At 48.8% G+C, this 24,841-nt stretch overlaps 1 protein-coding gene across 2 annotated transcripts in view; it reads right to left on the reverse strand.

Annotated features, from left to right (window-relative positions):
- The window catches only part of XPR1 (xenotropic and polytropic retrovirus receptor 1), a 252,139-nt gene that overhangs the window by 70,559 nt on the left and 156,739 nt on the right, over nt 1-24,841 (reverse strand). For both annotated transcript variants that reach the window (XM_005290759.5, XM_065554520.1), the window contains one exon: nt 20,308-20,409. In XM_005290759.5, the coding sequence (XP_005290816.1) occupies nt 20,308-20,409 (102 nt within the window). The remainder of the gene's footprint in view (nt 1-20,307; nt 20,410-24,841) is intronic.

Here is a 24,841-nt window from a genome sequence, read left to right on the forward strand (position 1 = left end):
GGTCCGACATTGTCTGGAATCGAGCCTCTGGAAGAAAGACTCTGGCCTACGTTGAGTCTAGCACTGTCCTGATAAACTGTATTCTCCGTACTGGAATGAGAGTAAACATTTGTGCGTTTATCAACAGGCCCAGTGCTTGGAAGGTGGTTTGGACCAGGGTGATGATGTTCTTTACTAGAGCCTCTGAGTGACCCTCAGTCAGTCATTGAGGTATGGGTAGACTTGAATGCCTTGTCTTCTGAGGCACACCACTACCACCGCCATACATTTTGTAAAAACCCAGGGGGCTGCGGACAGGCCAAAAGGGAGAAAGGTGAATTGATAATGAGTCTGGTTTACTATAAACCTGAGGAATCTTCTGTGGCCATGGAAGATGGAGATATGAAAGTAAGCATCCTTCAAGTTGAGTGCAGTGTACTAGTCACCTAGATCCAGGAAGGGGATAATGGAGGCCAGGGAGACCACGTGGAACCTCAGTTTATTGAGATATCTGTTGAGGCGAAGCAGGTCCAGGATGAGGCGAAGACCGCCTTTGGCCTTTGGGATTAGAAAATATAGGGAGTAAAACCCCTTCCCTCTCAAGTTTTGAAGCACCTCTTCCACAGCCCCAACCCATTTGAGGGTTTGCATCTCCTGGGCTAGGAGTTACTCGTGAAAAGGGTCCCTGAAGAGGGACGGGGATGGAAGATGGGAGGCAGAGATGGATGAAAACTGAAGGGTATAACCATTGACCATTATATTTAGCAACCAGCTGTCCAGTGTAATGAGGGATCACACCAGGCTGAAGTAGGAAAGTCAGTCCAAAAACAACGGGGAGGAGGAAGCCTGTACCAGAGGAGGGGCTTCTTCCTCTTCTTCAGGCTCAGTTACCTCCATGGGGCTCACATCCTGTGTATCAGTACCAGAGTCCGGTGCCAAGTGGTGCGGGAGCCCACCTCTCGGAAACAACCGAGTATGCCTGTTGGGATGACAGACCCTGTACCAGGGGAAACCTCCATGAGTTCCAGAATGGCCATTGCATAGGCCGCTGTCCATCTGGCCAGTTACCAGCAGGTGGACCCACACTGGGGTCCGATAGTATGTAATATGGGTATCGGTGGCAGCCCTTGGGATGGGTGTAGGTCTTCACTTCAGAATCTGACAAAGAGTCCTCCCGAGGTGACCATATAGGAGCGGTACCCCTCACTTCTGCTGTTTGGTGGCGAGGGTCTTGGAATTGATGCCGGAACAGGGATGATCTCATAAAAGTAAGGTCGGCTTATGCCTGCAAGGTACTGAAGGACCCAGTGCTGGGAAGGAACTCTGAGCACCTTGCTCTCTCCTGCTCGTGCTCTTTGAAGCTGGTGGTTGTCCCATCAGAGTCGGTGGTACTGGGACCAGTATTAAGTCCCTGGTTGCTGCAAAGTCCTCTGGGGTAGAAGGCACCGTGATTCCACTGGTGCTGCAATGACATTCTGATGCAGGCAGGGGGTCCCGCACTGGACTCAACGTCCCTCTGGGCAGAGTTGACGGTGCCGCCATGGGACTAGGGGTTGAGGAGTGGCCCAACACAGGTTGCACTCTACTGCCTGCCGCTTGTTTTCCTTTCTTTACTATTAGAGAGCACTCTCTCTCAGAGCATTGCTTTTTATGTTTTTTCCTCGGCACCAGAGATGGAGAATGGTGCCAGGAAATGCACAGTGCCAAAGGGGCGCTTTGCACCGAGGCTGAAGTGCTCAGTGCCGAATCTGAGCAGCTTGGCTCTGACGCCTGTCTAAAAGCAGTTTCCATGAGGATAGCCCTCAGCCTAACATCTTTGTCTTTCTTCATACGAGGCTTAAAGTCCCAACAAATCTGACATAAGTCTTACGTAAGCCTCTCCCAGACACTTCAGACAACTGGAGTGAGGTTCACTCACAGGCATAGGCTTGCCACAGAAAGCACAAGGTTTGAAGCCTGGGCCATGCCCAGCACCAGGGGAGAAGGGAACCCCTCTCTGATAAAGGAAGGGATCTAACTATCTACACTAGTACTATTCACAATATTTACACTACAACTATACTAAGAATAATACACTAAGGCCTGGTCTACACTAGGAGGTTATGTCGAATTTAGCAGCATTAAATCGAATTAACCCTGCACCCATCCACACAACGAAGCTATTTAGTTCGACATAGAGGTCTCTTTAAATCGATTTCTGTACTCCTCCCCGACGAGGGGAGTAGCGCTAAATTGACATGGCCATGTCAAATTAGGGTAGGTGTGGATGGAATTTGACGCTAATAGCTCTGGGAGCTATCCCACAGTGCACCACTCTGTTGACGCTCTGGACAGCAGTCCGAGCTCGGATGCTCTGACCAGCCACACAGGCAAAGCCCCGGGAAAATTTGAATTCCTTTTCCTGTCTGGCCAGTTTGAATCTCATTTCCTGTTTGGACATCGTGGCGAGCTCAGCAGCACTGGAAATGATGCAGAGCTCTCCAGCAGAGGTGACCATGCAATCACTGAATAGAAAGAGGGCCCCAGCATGGACTGATCGGGAAGTCTTGGATCTGATCGCTGTGTGGGGCGATGAGTCCGTGCTTTCGGAGCTGCGATCGAAAAAATGGAATGCGAAGATCTACGAGAAGATCTCCAAAGCCATGACGGAGAGAGGATACAGCCAGGATGCAATGCAGTGCCGCGTGAAAATCAAGGACCTGAGACAAGGCTACCAGAAGACCAAAGCGGCAAACGGACTCTCCGGATCCCAGCCCCAGACATGCTGTTTCTACGAGGCACTGCATTCCATTCTAGGTGCGGCCGCCACCACTACCCCGCCAATGACAGTGGGCTCTGACGATGGGGTATTGTCAACGGCCGCTTCCTCGGAGATGTTCGCGGACGGGGAAGATGAGGAAGGAGATGAGGAGGACGAGGCAGTCGACAGCGCATACAACGCCGATTTCCCCGACAGCCAGGATCTCTTCATCACTCTCACGGAGATCCCTTACCAACCCTCCCAAGGCGTTAACCCTGACCCTGAATCAGGGGAAGGATCAGTCGGTAAGTGTTTTAAACATGTAAACATTTATTTTGATCAGAACAGGAATGGAATATTAACAATGGGTTTCTCATGATTACTTTGCCCTAGGCGCTCTACTTTTTAGTCCTTGCCAGTGCAGCTACTGGAAAATTGTGTCAATATGTCCGGGGATAGAGCAGAAATCCTCCTGGGACATCTCCACGAAGCTCTCCTGGAGGTAATTTTTTTTTTTTTTTAAATGGAGATATCCCATCTCCTAGAACTGGAAGGGACCTTGAAAGGTCATTGAGTCCAGCCCCCTGCCTTCACTAGCAGGACCAAGTACTGATTTTGCCCCAGATCCCCAAGTGGCCCCCTCAAGGATTGAACTCACAACTCTGGGTTTAGCAAGCCAATGCTCAAACCATTGAGCTATGCCTTTGCATTAGGTTCCTGGGGAGAGCGGCCTTATTGCGTCCTCCATGGTAGGAAACTTTTCCGCGCCAGGCTAGCAGCAAGTACTCCGGGATCAGTGCCTCGCACAGCATTGCCGCATACGGCCCTGGTTTTTGCTGGCATTCACGCAGCATGCGGTCTTTCTCTGTGTCCAAGATCCTCATCAGAGTGATATCACTCATGGTGACCTGCTTTAAATTAGGGGAATGTTAGTATTGGGACTGATTGCTTGTTCCTTTACATAACTGTAACCGGCGGTTTACAGCCATGCGGTGGAGGCGGGACAAGGGTAGCATACAGAGATCTTTCCCCGGGACAGCCGCGAGGGGGTGGGACAGGGGCAGAGTTCATGCTGGCTGGATTGCTGGCAGCAGGAACTGGCCAACGCTAGGGGCACTGCTTTGAACGTGAAAGGAGGGCACTGCTATAAATTAAGCTTTCAGCAGCCAAAAGTCTACGGCTTACCATGTCCGCCTGCTAGCTGAATTCCGCTGTCCTGCCCTGTTTGTGTGACTTGTACTCCAAGATCCCAGGCACTGAATGCGAAGGCCGAAAATTCGACCTTGTCCTGAGTGCGCATGTGATAGCTGCTGTGCATGGTCTTGTTCACAGAGAAAGACTATGTTCATTGTTCACAAAAATGTATCTTTGTGAGGAATTCACTCCCTTTTTCCCATCCCACAGCTGCGAGTGTCTCCCAACCTACCCCGGCATCCCCCTCCCAGAGGCTGGCGCAGATTAGGCACCAAAAGAGAAGGACACGGGACGAGATGTTCTCCGAACTTATGGGCTGCTCCCGAGCCGAGGTGGCACAGCAGACCCAGTGGAGGGAGACCATGTCGCAATATCAGCGATCACACAGCGAACGGGAGGACAGGTGGCGGCAGGAAGACCAGCAGGCGACTCAAACGCTCCTTGGACTAATGAGGGAGCAAACGGACACGCTCTGGCGCCTTGTAGACGTTCTGCAGGACCGGAGGCAGGAGGACAGAGCCCCGCTGCAGTCTATCTCTAACCGCCCTCCCCCGCCACAAAGTCCCATCCTCCCCCTCACCCAAAGTCCCAAGAAGGAGGGGCGGCAGGGGCCGTGAAAAGTCACTCCACCCCTGCAGACTGCTCAAGTACCAGACGGCTCTCATTCTCAAAGTTTTGATAAGTCCTTTCCTTCACTCCAAAAGCACCTCACCCAAGCCCCCGTCCCAGTGTCATCCCATGTGTAGTTAATAAAAAATACGTTTCTGTTCATTACTATTTCCGTCAGGTTCTTTTAGAGGAGAGTGTGTTTGAAGGGGGGAAATGGGGTTGGTAATTGGAGAGGACAGTCACCTTTACCTGGGTACAGACACGGGGGCAGGTTCAGCAGCAGGTCACACACACATTGCAGTCACTAGGCACCCTGGTCAGTCTGGGAGGTGGTTTTCATGTTCTGTGTGTGAGGGGGCTATGTGAGTTTGTGGTGGGGGAGGGCGGTTACAGATCTTATGCAGCGGTCCTTAGCCTGGATGACAGAGCCACGCAGCAGGGGATCTGTAACCGTCCTCCCCCGCCACAAAGTCACAGAGCCACCACACATAGAGTTCCGAAAAGGAGGGGTGGCAGGCTCCGTTGAAACAACCAGTCCACCACTGTGGACCGCTCCAGGAGCAGGAGCCTGTCATTTCTCGAGTTTAGAAGCATCCTTTCCAACACTACACCCGCTCCCCACCACAGTCTGCATCCCAGTTTCAACCATTTACCATGAAACCCTTAATAAAGAAAACGGTGTTAATGAACAAAGTTCCATTAATTTTATTTTTAAAGGTGTGTTGGAAGGGGGGCAACGGGGTGAAGGGGGTATGTAACTGGAGAGGATAGTGAACATTAAGTGGGTAAAGAAACGGGGGCAGGTTCAGCTTCTCTTTAAACAAACTTAATAGTCACAGGTTACCCTGCTCACTGTGGAACCTAGCTTTCAAAGCCTCCCGGATGCACAGCGCGTCCTGCTGGGCTCTTCTAATCGCCCGGCTGTCTGGCTGGGCGTAATCAGTAGCCAGGCGATTTGCCTCAACCTCCCACCACACCATAAACATCTCCCCCTTGCTCTCACAGAGATTGTGGAGCACACAGCAAGCTGCAATAACAATGGGGATATTGGTTTCGCTGAGATCAGAGCGAGTCAGTAAGCTTCTCCATCTCCCCTTCAGATGTCCAAAAGCACACTCCACCACCATTCTGCACTTGCTCAGTCGATAGTTGAAGAGTTCTTTTTCACTGTCCAGGGCCCCTGTATAGGGCTTCATGAGCCAGGGCATTAGCGGGTAGGCTGGGTCCCCGAGGATCACTTTAGGCATCTCCACATCCCCAACAGTTATTTTGTGGACCGGGAAGTAAATACCTTCCTGCAGCCGTCTAAACAGACCACAGTTCCTGAAAACACGAGCGTCATGAACCTTGCCAGCCCATCTGACGTTGATGTTGGTAAAACGTCCCCTATGGTCCACCAGTGCTTGCAGCACCATTGAAAAGTAGACCTTTCTGTTAATGTACTGGCTGGCCTGGTGCTCTGGTCCCAGGATAGGGATGTGAGTTCCATCTATAGCCCCACCGCAGTTTGGGAATCCCATCGCGGCGAAGCAATCTATGATGACCTGCACGTTTCCCAGGGTCACTACCTTTCAGAGCAGTAGCTCAACGATTGCGTTGGCTACTTGCATCACAGCAACCCCCATGGTGGATTTACCCACGCCAAAGTGGTTCGCGACTGACCGGTAGCTGTCTGGCGTTGCAAGCTTACAGAGGGCTATGGCCACTCGCTTCTGGACAGTCAGGGCTGCTCGCATCCGGGTGTCCTTGCACTTCAGGGCAGGGGACAGCAACTCACAAAGTTCCAGGAAAGTTCCCTTACGCATGCGAAAGTTTCGCAGCCACTGTGATTGATCCCAGACCTGCAGCACTATGCGGTCCCATCAGTCCGTGCTTGTTTCCCGGGTCCAGAATCGCCGTTCCACAGCATCAACATGACCCATTGCCACCATGATATCCACGGCGCGGGGTCCCGTGCTTTGCGAGAGGTCTGTGCCACTCTCAGACTTAATGTCCTCACCGTGCTGCCGTAGCCTCCTCGCCCGATTTCTCAGCATCTGCCTCTGAAAAAGGTGGATGATAAAGTGCGAGGTGTTGACAACGGCCATAACTGCAGTGATGGTCGCAGCAGGCTCCATGCTCACAGTGCTGTGGTGTCTGCGCTGTCACTCACCAGAAAAGTGCGCAAACTGATTGCCCGCCAGCGCTTTCAGGGAGGGAAGGCGGGAGTGACGGTTGAATGACGACAGTTACCCAAAACCACCCTCGACACATTTTTTGCCCCAGCAGGCATTGGGGGCTCGACCCAGAATTCCAATGGGCAGTGGGGACTGCGGGAACTGTGGAATAGCTGCCCACAGTGCACCGCTTCCAGTGTCAACGCTTGCCCCGTTAGTGTGGACTCACAAAGTCGAATTACTGTTCTTAGTGTGGATACACACATTCGACTTTGTAGTATCGGTTCCACTAATTCGATTTAAGTAAAATCGAACTACTCTCGTAGTGTAGACATACCCTAAGATACAGAGAAGAAAACCACTGAAAAATGCCTTGCCAAAGCAAGAAGAGTTGTTCCAACAACCGTCATGGACGGCAAAAAGAAACTCAGAGGGTGCGGGTCTGGCAGTGCCCCTTTTATCAGCGCATAAGCATGCAGCACCAGAGGGCACTAGAGCTGGCCCAGTGGATACCAGTGAGAGAAAAACCTCTGACAATGGTGCACGCGGTGCATTTGCACCTAACGTGGAATGGACATGAGCAAGTCCTTGAAGAAACTTCATTTGCTAACAGTTAAGATTTTTAAGTGCAGGTCCAAGAAACAAATGATTAGACATATTTAAAAACAAAAAACCTCAAACATTAAAAAAAAAAAAGTTGTCAGCTAGGATTAACTTCAGAATTCTGTCACCATATCTAACACATTATCCATTAACTCATGGACTTGTATTGGAATTCGTCATTTTTGGTTGTCTCTTATGATGTCGTCTTCTTCCATACATTTGGTAACTTTTAAAAATATGTATTATATCTAGGTTTTTTGTTTCTACTGGTGGCTCACATCTACACAGTACCTCAATATTGGTGCACATAAAATTCATTCCGCACGTGGCTGAAAAAAATTAGAGGGAACATTGCTCGTATGGCATCCAACTGTGCCCCGATAAACTCTAGATGTTGCCCCAGTGTTAGCGTAGATTTTTCCAGGTTTAGGTGAAGGCCGAGTCTCAAGAAAAAGTCCACTGTCATTTGTATGGCGTTAAGGGCATCGGTTCCAGATGGTGCCTTGAGAAGACACTCCTCAAAGTATGCATCTGAAGAAGTGGGTTTTTTACCCACGAAAGCGTATACCCAAATAAATCTGTTAGTTTTTAAGGTGCCACTAAACTCCTTGTTGTTTTTTGTAATTCCTGTAGTTATCTACAAGGATGTTATGCAATTTTCAACAGGAAGGAAAGTGGCCTGGGAGATTTTTTTCATAGATTCATAGATTCTAGGACTGCAAGGGACCTCGAGAGGTCATCGAGTCCAATCCCCTGCCCTCATGGCAGGTCGAAATACTGTCTAGACCATCTCTGATAGACATTTATCTAACCTACTCTTAAATATCTCCAGAGATGGAGATTCCACAACCTCCCTAGGCAATTTATTCCAGTGTTTAACCACCCTGACAGTTAGGAACTTTTTCCTAATGTCCAACCTAAACCTCCCTTGCTGCACTTTAAGCCTATTGCTTCTTGTTCTATCCTTAGAGACTAAGGTGAACAAGCTTTCTCCCTCCTCCTTATGACACCCTTTTAGATACCTGAAAACTGCTATCATGTCCCCTCTCAGTCTTCTCTTTTTCAAACTAAACAAACCCAATTCTTTCAGCCTTCCTTCATAGGTCATGTTCTCAAGACCTTTAATCATTCTTGTTGCTCTTCTCTGGACCCCCTCCAATTTCTCCACATCTTTCTTGAAATGCGGTGCCCAGAACTGGACACAATACTCCAGTTGAGGCCTAACCAGCGCAGAGTAGAGCGGAAGAATGACTTCTCATGTCTTGCTCACAACACACCTGTTAATACATCCCAGAATCACGTTTGCTTTTTTTGCAACAGCATCACACTGCTGACTCATATTTAGCTTGTGGTCCACTATAACCCCTAGATCCCTTTCTGACGTACTCCTTCCTAGACAGTCTCTTCCCATTCTGTATGTGTGAAACTGATTTTTCCTTCTTAAGTGTAGCACTTTGCATTTGTCTTTATTAAACTTCATCCTGTTTACCTCAGACCATTTCTCCAATTTGTCCAGATCATGTTGAATTATGACCCTGTCCTCCAAAGCGGTTGCAATCCCTCCCAGTTTGGTATTATCTGCAAACTTAATAAGCGTACTTTCTATGCCAATATCTAAGTCGTTAATGAAGATATTGAACAGAGCCGGTCTCAAAACAGATCCCTGATAACAGATGATCTGGATGGGAGATGTACATAAGACAGTTTCTGTTAAGATGTGGTCTACACCTAAGACTAAGAATGCCTCTCAACCATGCACATGACTAGAATAACTGGCAAGTATCAGATCACACTCCAAATCAACACATGCCTGAAGTATGACAGGATCATAGGTCTGGCATGAACAATTCAAGTGATGCTCCTCAGGCAGTTATCCATTGCTGGGGTGAAATACAGGAGCACTCTTGAAATGATTTTATATTATGGGAAGTCACATTGTCACTCCATAATTAAGGCACAAGGAAGTCTATTGTTACAAGACTGATTGTCATCTTCTCTAATGAAAATTATAATCATTCTGATCTACACATCTTTTTGAAAATTTAAACAGGTGAAAAACTCACCATGTATTAACTAGCAATTCCATTGAAAATAAAAAGTTGCTGGAAAATGATGTTTGCAGATCTTCATTATGGAAATGCAGTGTCAGATCCAGAGCTGATTCCAGGATGTTGAATACGAACAGAAAATTGATTTCTTGATCATTTTATAGTTAAGTGTTTAATCTGATTCTGCGAAGGAGGACAAGATTTTAACTATCGTCCCCATTTGTTATAACCTTTCAAATTTCAAGTGAAATTGAATAATAGTTTTCAGCTTTAAGCATTAAGAATATAGTACAAAAAGGATTTTTTTTTACATCAAGAGTATAATGTAATTAGATTTACAGTAATCAGAAAAAAGTTTACTGTTTCAATACTTTAACAGCACATCAACATACCTTAAATATAAAATGGTTACTCACCTTTGTAACTGTTCTTCGAGATGTGTTGCTCATATCCATTCCAATCAGGTGTGCGCGCGCTGCGTGCACGATCGTCGGAGAATTTTCTACCCTAGCAACACCCGGTGGGTTGGCTGTGGAGCCCCCTGGAGTGGCACCTTCATGGCGCTTTATATATACCCCAGCCGACCCAGTGCCCCCTCAGTTCCTTCTTGCCGGCTACTCCGACAGTAGGGAAGGGGGGCGGGTTTGGAATGGATATGAGCAACACATCTCGAAGAACAACAGTTACAAAGGTGAATAACCGTTTTTTTCTTCGAGTGCTTGCTCATATCGATTCCAATTAGGTGACTACCAAGCCTTACCTAGGTGGTGGGGTCGGAGTGAGACATCGCTGAATGCAGAACCGCTGATCCAAATGCAGCATCATCTCTAGACTGCTGTACAAGCGCATAGTGAGCGGCGAAGGTGTGGACCGTTGACCAAACCGCCGCTCTACAAATGTCCTGGATCAGGACGTGAGCCAGGAAGGCAGTCGAGGTGGCTTGGGCCCTCATGGAGTGGGCGGTGAGGCGCGGCATCGGGGCACCGGCCAGGTCGTAGCAAGCATGAATGCAGGATGTGATCCAAGAGGAGAGACGTTGCGAGGAGACCAGTAAGCCTTTCATCCAGTCGGCCACTGCAACGAAGAGTTGCGTCGTCTTCCTAAACAGCTTCGTATGCTCAATATAGAAAGCAAGGGCCCTGTGTACGTCCAAGGAGTGCATATGCTGGTCTTGGTGCGTGGCGTGCAGCTTAGGACGGAAGACCGGGAGAAATATATCCTGGTTCACATGAAAAGCTGATACCACCTTGGGAAGAAAGGCAGGGTGGGGGCGAAGCTGCACCTTGTCTTTACGGAAGATTGTGTATGGAGGCTCAGACGTGAGTGCCCTGATTTCAGAAACACGCCTTGCTGAAGTGATGGCTACAAGGAAGGCTGTCTTTCAAGATAGGTAAAGGAGTGAGCAGGTAGCCAATGGCTTGAATGGGGGCCCCGTGAGCTTGGAGAGAACCAGGTTAAGATCCCACGCCGGAACCGGTTGACGTAGCTGTGGGTACAGACGGTCTAAGCCAGGGGTGTCAAACTCAATTGCACAGGGGGCCAAAACTCAAAACTCGCGGGCCGAACAGTATAACCATTTATTTAACAGACTAAATATTTATGTTTTTTAACCATTAATATGAACCAAAATACAGGATATCATTCCAAAATAAATACATTTCAACTTAAAATATTTTGCTCTTCATAAAAAAATATCCTGTCAATACAATACATTCAAAATCTGTACATGCTGGAATATTAAAAAATCTGAAAATATAAATAAAAAATTGAATTTAAAGCAAAAGTATAATCATAACAAATCATAACATTCCATTTTCTTGTCCTATTTAGTCAGAGCCTGATACTTGGAGTCTTTTCTTTGCAACAAGTTCGTTTATGTTTGGGGTTAGGTTCTGTGTTGTGAAGATTCTCAGGATCGATTGCAGGTGTTCATCAGTGAGGCGACTCCTGTGTGACGTTTTGTTAATTTTCATCACAGAGAACAGCTGCTCGCACAGATATGTGCTGCCAAACATGGACAGGATTCGAGCCGCATGTTGGCGGAGCTGCGGCATCGCTTCAGGAATGAAGCGAGTGAACTGTGCTGGCCCCGCAGTGTCGTACTTTGCCTTCAGTGTCCCGTTACATTGCAGTTCTATCAGCTCCATCTGCATTTCTACAGGTGCGGTTTCCACATCGACTGCAAATGGGTTGCGAAGCAGCTCGAAGTTACTTTTCTGTGCCTCAAAGTCACTGAAGCGCCGTGCGAACTCAGTGCGCAGCGCGCTGAGTTTTTCAGCAAAGGTGGCATTTGGGAAAACTGTGGCACTTTCTTGGTTCCGTATTACTTGGCAACAGGGAAAGTGAGACAAGTTGCATTGGTGCATTTGTGTCTCCCATAAGCGCAGCTTCACTTGAAATGCCTTCACTGCATCATGCATATCGGTTATTATGTGCTCCCGTCCCTGGAGTTGAAGGTTTAAAGCGCTAAGATGCGACGTTATGTCAGCCAGGAACGCCAACTCACATTTCCACTTTTCATCCCGCAGAACTGTGCAGTCTTTCCCCTTACTGTCCATGAACTGGCAGATTTCCTCTCGCAGCTCAAAGTGTCTTTTGAGAACTTTTCCCCGACTTAGCCACCGGACCTCCGTATGATATGGCATATCGCCAAACTCGCTATCTATTTCCCGCAGAAAAGACTGGAATTGGCGGTGATTTAAACCGTGGGCTCTGATAAAGTTGACGGTTTGTGTTACAGTGTTCATCACATGATCCATTTTTAGGACTTTAGCACTCAGCGATTCCTGGTGTATGATGCAGTGATACACTGTCAACTCACCGGCACAGTTCTCCTCCCGCATCTTTGAGCGCATCCTTCCCACCAGTCCATTTTTTTCACCACACATAGCAGGTGCGCCATCTGTTGTAAGTCCAACGAGTTTTTCCCACGGCAGTTTCATGTCGGTTACACTTTGAAATACATTTCCAAAGATGTCTTCTCCTTTCGTTGTCCCGTGCATCGATTTAATGTCCAGTATTTCCTCTGTTACGCACAAATTGGAATCCACACCACGGATAAATATCGCCAGCTGTGCAGTGTCAGTCGCGTCAGTAGTTTCATCCACGGCAAGGAAGTATGCAACAAAATCTTTTGCTCTTTCAATCAACTGTGTTTTCAAATCAGTCGCCATCTCACAAACCCGATTAGCAACAGTGTTTCTGCTGAGGCTTACATTTGCAAACGCTCGCGTTTTATCTGGACAAAGGACGTCGCACACTTTCATCATACAATTCTTTACGAATTCCCTCTCGGTAAACGGCCGTCCTGATTTGGCGATCTCTTCGGCCACAATGAAACTTGCTTTCACAGCAGCTTCACTTTGTGATTTTGCTTTGGTGAAAAACGTCTGCTGGGATGTCAAATTCTTCTTCAACTCCTCTACCTTTTGTAGCTTCTGTCCTGCGCTCAGGTTTTTGAATTTGTTCTCATGTTTCGTCTCGTAGTGCCGTCTTAGGTTATACTCCTTCATTACAGCGATATTACTCCCGCAAAGGAGACACACTGGTTTACCTGCAATTTCAGTAAACATATACTCATTCTCCCACCGGCTTTGAAAGCCTCGGTTTTCAGAATCAATTTTTCTCTTGGCCATTGTTGGGGTCTAGCTTTGATTTGATATTAGCGTTGTATACATCAACAGACCGCGAACTTGAACCGCGGCTTGCCGTTGGCGGCAATTGCACTGCATCATGGGATTTGTAGTGTGTGTTATTGGGGCGTCATATCACAGGGCCATTAAAAACAGATATATAAAACGATTTCGCGGGCCGGATATAATTGTATGGCGGGCCGGATGTGGCCCGCGGGCCTTGAGTTTGACACATGTGGTCTAAGCCCTTGAGGAATCTCATGACCATCAGGTTAGAGAAGACCGAGGAAGCGTGTTCTCCTGGGTGGAATGCCAATATAGCAGCCAGGTGAACCCTGACCGAAGATATCGCCAAGCCCTGCTGTTTTAGGGATAGGAGATATTCAAGTATAAGTAGAATTGACGCCTGCAAGGGGGGCGTGGCCCGCTGCTCGTACCAACAGGAGAAACACTTCCACTTGGCCAAGTAAGTGGTCCGTGTAGAGGGTTTCCTACTTCCCAGCAGAATCTGTTGCACGGGATGTGAGCATCGTAGCTCTGTCCGATTCAGCCATGGAGCATCCACGCTGTAAGGTGGAGCGATTGCAGGTCGGGGTGACAGAGTTGGCCGTGGTCCTGAGAGATCAAGTCCGGGCACAATGGAAGCATGATTGGAGTCTGTACCGATAGCTCCAGAAGCGTGGTATACCATTGCGATCTGGCCAAGCTGGAGCGACCAGAATCATACGTGCCTTGTCTCTGCGTAGCTTGAGCAGTACCCTATGGACCAGTGGAAATGGGGGGAAAGCGTAGAACAGCTGGTCTTTCCACGATAGCAGGAAAGCGTCCGACAGGGAGCCCGGAGATTGCCCTTGGAGGGAGCAGAACACGTGGCACTTCCTGTTGGCGCGTGAGGTGAACAGGTCGATTTGGGGAAATCCCCACCTCTTGAAGAAGGAATGGATGATATCCGGGCGAATCGACCACTCATGCGTCTGGAAGGATCTGCTGAGACGGTCCGCTAGAGTGTTCTGGACTCCAGGGAGGAACGATGCCATGAGATGTATCGAGAGGACAATGCAGAACTCCCACAGGCGAATGGCCTTTTGGCATAGGAGAGACGACCGGGCTCCTCCTCGCTTGTTGATGTAGAACATGGCCATGGTGTTGTCTGTGAGGACTGACACGCAACGGCCATGTAGGAGACCGAGAAATGCCTGACAGGCTAGGCGCACCGCCATCAGCTCTCGAACGTTGATGTGCAGAGCTAGTTGGGGTGCGGTCCACAGGCCCTGGGTATGGTGCTCCCCGAGGTGAGCGCCCCAACCTATAGATGAAGCGTCCGTGACCAGGTACAGGGAGGGTTGTGGGGCGTGAAACGGCACTCCTGCGCAAACCGCCTTGTGGTCCAGCCAACAGGTGAGAGAGGTCAAGACCGAGTTCGGAACCGTGACCACCATGTTCAGGTTGTCCTAATAAGGACGGTACACCGATGACACCCAGGCCTGAAGTGGGCGAAGCCGAAGTCTGGCATGCCTGGTTACGTAAGTGCAAGAGGCCATGTGTCCCAACAGGCTGAGGCACGTCCTTATCGTGGTAATCGGGAAGACCTGGAGTCCGTGGATGACGTTTGTGATGGTGTGAAACTGAGTGTTTGGCAGAAGAGCTCGGGCAAGTCTGGAGTCTAAGACTGCCCCGATAAACTCTATTCTCTGGGTTGGCTCCAGAGTGGATTTTTCTTTGTTGAGTAAGATGCCTAACTCGTGGAATGTTTGTAGTGTTAGCTGGACATGGGCTTGAACTTGCTCCCTAGTGTGGCCGCGCACCAGCCAGTTGTCTAGATACAGGAACACCTGTATCCTTTGTCGACGAAGGTATGCTGCCATGACAGCCAGACATTTGGTGAACACTCTCGGAGCCATGGACAAGCTGAAGGGAAGGACGGCAAATTGGTAGTGCACGTTGTTTACTACAAATTGAAGGAAGCGCCTGTGTGGAGGGTAGATTGCTATATGAAAATATGTGTCCTTCATGTCGAGGGCGGCGTACCAGTCTCCAGGATCCAGGGAAGGGATGATGGTCCCCAAGCGGAACTTCAACTTTACTATGAATTTGTTGAGTCCGCATAAATCTAAAATGGGTCGCAGACCCCCTTTTGCCTTGGGGATCAGGAAGTAGCGGGAGTAAAATCCCCTGCCCCTTAACTCTGATGGAACCTCCTCTATGGCCCCCATAGAAAGGAGCCCAAAAACCTCCTGTGGAAGGAGATGCTCGTGAGAAGGATCCCTAAAGAGGGACGGGGAGGAGGGATGGGAGGAGGGGAACAAAGAAAACTGGAAAGCGTATCCCCTTTCCACCGTGCGAAGGACCCAACAGTCCGAGGTTATAAGGGACCAAGCACGGTGGAAACAGGAGAGGCGATCCCGAAATAAAGGGAATGGATCCTGGGTAGTGGCTAGTACGCCGTCCTCGAGCACACCTTCAAAAATTTTGCCTAGGCCCTGAAGGTGGTCTAGGAGGACCTTGGTTCTGACCGGGTTGGGGGCCAGTCAACCTTCATCTACCACCTCGCCCCTGCCTTCTGGGGAAGTCCTGTCTTGCACGAGGAGGAGGAGGGTAGAACCTCTGTGGCTGGGGCCTAAAGGGCCTGCGCTGGAGTCCTGGGACATGCATCCCCAGGGAGCACATGATGGTTCTGGAGTCCTTGAGGCTCTGCAACCAAGAGTCCGTCTTGTCTGAGAACAACCCTTGGCCCTCGAATGGCAGATCTTGCAGGGTCTGCTGCAGTTCTGGCGGTAACCCCGATACCTGAAGCCAGGAGACGCGTCTCATGGCTATCCCAGACGCTAGTGTCCTGGCGGCAGAGTCCGCTATGTCCAGGGAGGCCTGTAAGGAGGTCCTAGCCACCTTTTTACCTTCCTCCACTAGGGCCCCAAACTCCTCTCTCGAGTCCTGGGGGACCAACTCTTTAAATTTACCCATGGAATTCCATGAGTTGTAATTGTACCGACTCAAGAGCGCCTGTTGGTTTGCGGCTCTGAGCTGCAGACCCCCCGCTGAGTAAACCTTACGTCCAAACAAATCGAAGCGTTTGGCGTCCTTCGATTTTGGCGCTGCCGCCTGCTGACCATGGCGCTCTCTTGCGTTCACTGAGGAGACTACTAGTGAACACGGCAGAGGGTGTGTGTAGAGGTACTCATGGTCTTTAGAGGGGACAAAGTACTTCCTCTCTACACCTCTGGCAGTGGGAGGGATGGAGGCTGGGGTTTGCCATATGGCATTAGCGTTAGCCTGGATCGTGCGAATAATGGGCAACGCTACCCGTGATGGGGCATCAGCTGAGAGGATGCTTACCACCAGGTCCTCCACCTCCACTATCTCCTCTGCCTGTAGGTCCATGTTCCGTGCCACCCTACGTAACAGGTCTTGGTGGGCACGAAGGTCTATTGGAGGTGGGCCTGAGGTTGTTGTGCCCACCACTGCCTCATCTGGGGAAGATGAGGACGCCGCCTCAGGGGGTAAAGGATCCAGAGGTAGGTCCGGCTCCAAGGGTCCCTGATGTGCAGGATCCCCTGCACCGGGGTCTGGGACCTGCGTGAGTGTTGGCACAGGAGCCTCCATGCCCCCTGGAGGAGCACAGGTGATGGTGGCCTCAGGTACCCTGGGCTCAGAGTGTGCCGAGCGAGAGGCCGCTGGTGGAGCCCCTTGAGCTTGGTGATATGCCTATGGGGTCCAGAAAGACCAATGTGCAGGGTCCTGTCTAGGGTCCTCTGCCCCCTCCTGCCAATGGCCCAAGTCGTCCGCAACCTGACCCTGAGCAGGGTATGCTGATTGGGAGGCCCCTTCTGACGAACGAGATGCCGATCTTGAGGGCCTGGGTGATGCCGAGCATGACTGCAGAGGCTCATCCCGGAACCTTGCCGGTCCACAGGCGAGCAGTCTCTGCGCGGTGCCGGGGAGCGGAACCAGGATCGAGAACGGTGCTGATGGCCATGCCGGTACCGGGATCCCGATCTGGATCGCGAAGACGAAGACAGTCTGTAGACTTGGTGCCGGGAGCGGCCTTGTGAATGGGAGCGCCGCTCATACTGGTGCCGGGAACTGCGTCTGGACTCTGACCAGTACCGATGCTTGGGTCGCTGCCGAGAAGTGGACCGGTGCCGGGAGGAAGATCTGGGCCGCGAGTACGACCGGCACCGAGATGAAGACAGGTGCTGGGACTGCGAGCGGCGTCAGGACCTGCTCCGAGACTGGGAGCGGTGCCGCGAGTCCACTCTCAGAGATGGAGGGCGTATCAGGGCAGGCTTGCCCCTGGATTGCACCGTGCGGAGCCCTGGATTGCACAGGACGAGGTGGGGAGACAGGGCTCAACCACAGGACGAGGTGGTGAGCCAGTCCGCACCGGACTCGACGGCCCTACAACCGGTGCCGGAGCCAATGGTATCGACGATGCCTGCACCTTCTGGCGCTCCGAAGCCGGATGCGACTTCACCACCAGTGCGGGGGTAGCCGGTGCCTGTTGTACGGCAGTGTCCTGGGTCTTACGGGGTCTTTTATGTCCGGAGATGGGGAACGACGCCGAGGGGCTTGCGGCGGACGCGGTGCCGACGGAGGACGGTGCCGTGGGGCCTTATCCATGTCTCTTCGTGATGCAGTACCCGAGGGCGCTGCCGGGGTGCTGCGCACCAAGGCGCTCGGTGCCGGAACTTGGAGCGCCGGAGGAGGATCTGGGCTAAGTGCCGCCTCCATAAGGAGCTGCTTAAATCTAAAGTCCCGCTCCTTTTTGGTCCTGGACCTGAAAGCCTTGCAGATCTTACACTTGTCCGTCTGGTGAGACTCCCCTAGACACTTCAGACAAGAGTCGTGAGGGTCTCCCGTTGGCATAGGCTTAGCACAGGTCGTGCACGGCTTAAAGCCAGGAGCCTTGGGCATGAGCCCGGCCGCGCGCTGGGGGAAAAAAGGGGGGATAAAAGCCCCCTTTACCCTCGCTAACTATTTATAACTACTCTATAAAACTATTAACAACAAAACTACTAATCTATAAGTATATAGCCAACAACTATCTACAAGAACTAACAAGTAAAGCTAGGGAGAGTGGAGAACAGCGATGCCGCGCTCCACAGTTCCAATGACCGTCACGGGCAGTAAGAAGGAGCTGAGGGGGTGCTGGGTCGGCTGGGGTATATATCCAGCGCCATGAAGGCGCCACTCCAGGGGGCTCCCCAGCCGACCCACCGGGTGTTGCTAGGGTAGAAAATTCTCCGACAATCGTGCACGCGGCGCGTGCACACCTAATTGGAATCGATATGAGCAAGCACTCTAAGAAGAATAAAACATTTCACCCTGCAATTAATTATTTCTTCTATTTTGTGCACATAGGTGGTGGTTGTAGAGTGAGTCAGGCTCTAAGCTGCTGTTATATTTTAACGGTATATGAAATACTTGTTGGGGAAGGGGTAGAGAGAAATGACATGGTTTTAAAACAAAATAAGAGATAGGCTAAGTTTTGGGACTTGATATTAAAGGGTTAATAATAAAACATTCCCTAATTAAAGTGACAAGTCTAAAATGGTGTCTGAAGGAGTTTTGGTTACTGCTGTTACTTTTAAACATTTTAGATGACTAAATAAAACAAATTAAGAAAAATATTTCAGGTTTTTTCAGTGTTACTTTTTTGCATTTAACAGTGCCTGGATACATGAGTTTCACTTTTCTTTCATGCACTAGCATGAAAATATAACATTCATGCACACTATTCTAGAGTTGAGGGCTAGAGAACTCAACTGCATGTCTTTCCCTAGGCATTGCAGGAAACAAAGCAACAGCTGCTGTTTTAGTATGAATAGATGATCTTGTGGAATAGGGTTCTAACCAGAATGACCCCACCAACGGGTACTTTTACATCAATGGGGGTATGCACCCACCCTGACTCCTTCCCAGCCAGGACTTTTCCACCAGTCAAGGCAGTGCAATTTGACAATGCAATGAAGGTAGTTTTTGTAACTCCAGGCACAAGAATCCTAGTGGGCTAAGAAGGGTGTGAGTGAGCAGTTTTTTTTGGAAGCATAGGGCTATGTTTAAGATTCATTGAGAGTGAAGGTGGCAGTCACTTTCTGGGGACACACTTTGTTATCTGCTTTCCCAATTTAAGTGTCCAGCTAGGGAGCTAGTCTGAAGGGGGTGGATGGTGGCAGTAGCAGGATGAAAGGAGTCTTCATAGAGAGGCTTGAGAGAAGCAGCAGCTATGTATGAGACAGGGAATTTCCTCCATGGAGCCAACAGAGAAGAAGAGACTACTTCCCTACATGGAATCTGGGCAGAGGGCAGCAGCAGTGAACAATTACTGACATTTGAGTTTTATTAACTGTTATTTCCCTCATAGACCAGCCTCTGGTGCTTCCCTCAATGAAGTCATCCCAAGTGCTTATCACAATTTTTAGAGCCATAAATTCAACATTATGTATACACTTCCCGATTAAATCAGAGCAACTGACAGGCTATCAGGAGGCACCATAAACTTCGTTATATAAAGTTTTAGTAACTGACAAAATGCTAAGAAAAACTATGGCAAATGTGAGTAAATCATATTCATATATAAATCCCCTCCCCCCCCATATGAAACCCATTTCCAAAACAGGATGGAAACTGGCCCAAAATCTGACAACATAATACCACTGTTGCAAAGCCTTTTCTAGAAGTATTATTACACAAATGACAGACTCAGATCAATCAGTTTTAATCTTTATTTCTAACTTATTTATACATTGTGAGAAACTTCACTCCAGTGGACATTTCAAAATGCTGTACTAACAAAAATGGGAATAACTTTCACAGAAGAAACACAGCAATTATAACGTTTTTGCTAGGTTTCTTCATTTTTCAGTCCCATCAACTCTAATCTGTTTCTGTTCAAATTTAAGCACAGGTAACATTGCTGTGTAATGTATTTGCCAGCTACTTGCCATTGACTATAGGGTTGGGTGCATCAGAAAGTTGCACTGGTTTAAAAAAAACTATTTTTTAAACCTATATAGTTAAACTGGCACAAACGGCTGCTGGACGCACTCATATTTTTGTTTAAGTGTGGCATATTCTGGTTTGGCTTAAGTCTGTTTCTAACAGAGCTAAACTGAAATATGACATTCAAACCAAACAGGAGCATACACAGAGCTTTTTTGGAACAGATTTAGTTATATCATTTTAAATTCACACCTTAAGTTAAAGTAGCTTTCTTAAATAGACACACCCTATAATTATCTGATGGTAGACCTTCAGGAATGTTATGGTTATTCTGTGGGTTTGGAAGTCTTAGGTCTTTGTGTGCTATACCTTCCACTAATTCTATCAGAGGTAGATAAGCAGCTTACCTGAATAAAAAGTGTTGATTTTGGCAAGTTCCTTCTCACAGGTTTGGAAGAACTTCTCCTCAAACTTGGCAAAATACCTCTTCACCGTGTCCTCGTCTGTGACTGTGAAACAAGAAGAAAAACTTTATAGTAAGAGAATAAGGAAAGAGGGCCATGAAATTACATGCCAGTGTTAATTTTGGTCTCTCTCAGTGGCAAATGTGAAAGTATTTCTCCAGAGAACAAGCCATCTTCCCCTGTAATAATTGGCAGAATGTCAGGAAATATCAAATCAAAGGACTCCTTGAGGGGAAATAACCCTCACTTGACTGGAACGTTTTTTGTTCTCTTATTCCAAATCTTTGCTGCAATGGAGTTTAATAATGCCCAAAATCTAGCAGGGAGAGGAAGGAGGAAGATTAATCAAGATGAGTAGTGACACACAAGGTGCAGCTACTGAGGGCACAAAGACATATCCCCTCAATTTCACTATCTAGTTAATCATTCTCCCGCCAAAACACTGCTGTAGGTCTCATGCACTCTCATTCCTGGTCCCTAAACCAACTTTCTGTACAGAAGCTGCACCTCTAGCAACAGATCAGATGAAAAGACTGCTCTTTTACTCTAGGAATTCAGGCTGGCCTTTGTGTCAGCCCATAGAGGAAATAAATTTAAGGGTGAGTTAGAGGTAGACTGGTAAGATTCTGGTTTATAATTTTTATTTGGAGCAAATTCAATTTAAACACGTATTACCGATTTCTTTGGTATAAACAGTGAAGTAAGAAACGGGGCTCTAAAATATGGGACCTTTTGCAAGCAGATAAGAAGAAAAGAGCCAATTGCCCAATAATCTTAGTGTAAACAATTCCTGTTCTATTTTACTTTACTTCCACTCCTACATATATTTTCCTAAAACTATGTTTGCTCCCCAGTCACTGCATAAGACACAAGTCTTCTGATACAAACTTGTCCAAAGTGTTTAATAGAATACAGGGGTTATTCCCAAGTTTAGTGCATCTGAAAGCCAAGGCGCAGCAATCAAAGAAGCAGTATGATAAATGCTCTGTGGTTCATACTTCAAGTACTATATTCCTGTCCATGTTTTATCATTACAGTCCTCCATTTTTGAGGGATCTAATTTCAATTTGCATTGTGTTGGAATAATATACAAGTTCTCAGCCCAGAAGAGATGCTGGTTTTACCATTTAAAAAAAATAAATTACCCAATTGAGCATTTACATTTATACTGAGCCTGCAAAACACTAATTTGTGTTTAAAACAGAAGTCTCAGACTCCTACGTAGAAGGCCAAATTAAATTTTCTGTTAGAATTCATGGGTTCTAACAGAGTCACCTCTCCCCCCCCGTCATACCTGTTAGAATCCCCCCTCCACCTTCATACCACCCAGAAATCTTCTGTTGTCTAAAAATATTTTCCAGTCACGCAGGGAAAAGCAGTACTGTATCTTCCCCCTGCCTTCCATAGACCACTTCTTTACACTACTGGTATTTTGCTACTTCTCTCCCCGTTCATATTTTCCCTCCTCAATATGTTGCCCAACTTTTCCCATCCTGTCCAGATCTTTTTCTTTGGTTCATTCTGTTATGCTGTAGCAGTAGGCTTCCAAATGAAACTTGCACAATGTTTCATTTTGAAACCAAAGATTCAGTTTCACTTTCAATCCCACTTTCAGGTGGCAGCTCAGTGGTATCCTTCAAAACAATTCACTGTGGCCAGCCTCATATTTCAGAATCTGAGGTAAAGCGTTCCATGCTATGGAAACGACAGTGCATAACTTCAAAGGAGACATTTTAAGGCCTCGTTTATAAAACCTCTTTACATTTTGTACTGACATGTAGCAATAAGAAAGGAACAGTTTTGTCACATCTCAGTCTCTCTGCTGTCTTCTAAGGACTAGCAGAGGAAAACAAACCTTGAAAATAAAGCTGTACTAAGAGATTCTAAAAATCATATAATCATGAAGGCAGGTCAGAATTTAGGCCTTGGCTACACTTGTGAGTTACAGTGCTGTAAAGCCACCCCCAGTGCTGTAACTCACTCCCCGTCCACAAGGCATTTGCAGCGCTGTATCTCCGTGGTTGCAGCGCTGCACGTACTCCACGTCTCTGAGAGGAATAGCGTGTATTGCGCTGCTGCTGCAGCGCTGCGGCGCCAGTGTGGCCACCCAATGCGCTGTGACTGGCCTCCAGAAGTATTCAGCAGTATCCCACAATGCCTGTTCTAGCCACTCTGGTCATCAGTTCAAACTCCACTGCCCTGGCCTCAGGTAACCAACCATGTGACCCACCCTTTACATTCTCCGGGAATTTTAAAAATCCCCTTCCTGTTTGCTCAGCCCGGCGTAGCGTGGAGTGCTATCAGTGAATCTTTCCAGGTGACCATGCCTCCACGTGCCAAGCGAGCCCCAGCATGGAGCAATGGCGAGTTGCTGGACCTCATCAATGTTTGGGGGGAGGAAGCTGTACAGTCCCAGCTGTGCTCCAGCCGTAGGAATTACGATACCTTCAGGAAGATATCAAAGGACATGATGGAAAGGGGCCATGACCAGGACATCCTGCAGTGCAGGATTAAAGTGAAGGGGCTGCGGAGTGCCTACCGCAAAGCCCGCGACGCAAATGGCTGCTCGGGTGCTCCCCCCGCGACCTGCCGATTCTACAAAGAGCTGGATGCGATACTTGGGGTTAACCCCACCTCCACCCCGAGCACCACCATGGACACTTCAGAGCTGGTGTGGGAGGAGGAGGAGGAGGAAAACGGGAGTGAGGGTGGTGGGCTGGATGGAGACACCCCAGAATCCCTGGAGCCATGCAGCCAGGAGCTCTTCTCGAGTCAGGAGCAAGGTAGCCAGTCGCAGCGGCTGGTACTTGGTGGAGGACAAACAGAAGAGCAGGTTCCCGGTAAGGGATAGTTTTTTTTCGGGAAGGAATTTTTTCGGTGCGGGCTCTTTGGGAGAGGAGGGTTAGGCATGCATGCCTAGATGCAGAATAGTGCATTGATGTGGTTTAGCACATCGCGGTAATCGGCCTCGGTAATCTCCTCGAATGTCTCATCCAGAACGTGTGCAATGCGCTTGCGCAGGTTTATCGGGAGAGCCACCGTGGTCCTTGTCCCAGCCAGGCTAAAGTGTCTGCGCCACTGTGCCACGAGGGGCGGGGGGACCATTGCTGCACACAGGCAAACTGCATTTGGACCAGGGCGGAAGCCGCATTGCAGTAGAAGACCCTCCCTTGCTTCCCAGGTCACCCTCAGCAGCGAGATATCGTCCAGGACAAACTCCTGTGGAAAATGTTGGGACAGTGTTCAGTGTAAGTACCCCCTGAAGCCGTTGGCTCTCCCCAAGACACAGAAACCCAGAGGACAGTGCACCCTGAAACAATCAGTCCCCCTTACTCACCATTTTGAGGCTCCCGTGGGATATGTGTGCTCTGTTTCGGACAGGAAAATTATGCTATTGTGTAGACCCTGTGTGTTTTCTACTCCTTAGGTGTGGGGGGAAATCATTACTCTGTCTGGTATAAAAAATGCTGCCTCTGTTAAATGTTGCATTTTGCCTATACAGCTGCATCAACCTTGAGACCTCAGCCGTCCCTCTTATCGCCTGCTCAGAGACTGCAAAGACTCAGGAAGAGACCGCGAAAAAGCAAAGAAGACATGCTGCAAGAAGTGATGTGGCAATCTATTAAAGAGAATGACAAAGCACAGAACTGGAGGGAGAGAGAAAGCAGGATCCGCCGGGAAAACGCAGCGCACCGGTAGCAAAGCACAGATCGTCTCATAAGCATCCTGGAGCGCCAAGCAGACGCTATCCAGGAGCTCGTAGCCATGCAGAAAGAGGAGCAGTACCGCAACGCAAATGCCACCCCCCCCTACAGCCCTTGTCCCAAAACTCTTTCCGTTGTGCCCCACTGTCACCTCCAACCCACTTTCCCCAACTTCCGTGTTCTTCACGCCACCTGCTGCCTCCAACACCAGTATCTTCACTACCAAGCCCTGAAAACCACGACCCTTACCCTCTGCACTCAACCCCCATCACCATGCAGTATAGCTATCCTCAAGTGCAGCACTCACTGCACAGCACACCAGACAGGACATACGCGAATCTGTGATTGTACCGTTCCCCACTCCACCCCCTTGTTTCTTTTCAATAAATAATTTATTTTCCTTTTCAATAAATGGATTCTTTGGCTTTGAAAACATTCTTTATTATTGCATAAAGTAAAAGACTCCTTAGCCCAGGAAATAAACAGGCACTGCAAGTCTGCTTTGTCTGCTTAGCAAACACTGATTCCTAAAGATCGGAACTACTGCACTTCACTCCCGTGCAGGACACCAGATATCACTGCTGGTTTTCAGCCTCAAATTGCTCCCTCAAGGCATCCCTAATCCTTGCAGCCCCGCGCTGGGCCCCTGTAACAGCCCTGCTCTCTGGCTGTGCAAATTCAACCTCCAGGTGTTGTACCTCAGAGGTCCATGCCTGAGTGAAGCTTTCACCCTTCCCTTCACAAATATTATGGAGGGTACAGCACGTGGATAT

The sequence above is a fragment of the Chrysemys picta genome, chromosome 8 (genome assembly GCF_011386835.1).
Source record: "Chrysemys picta bellii isolate R12L10 chromosome 8, ASM1138683v2, whole genome shotgun sequence".
Taxonomy (NCBI): domain Eukaryota; kingdom Metazoa; phylum Chordata; order Testudines; family Emydidae; genus Chrysemys; species Chrysemys picta.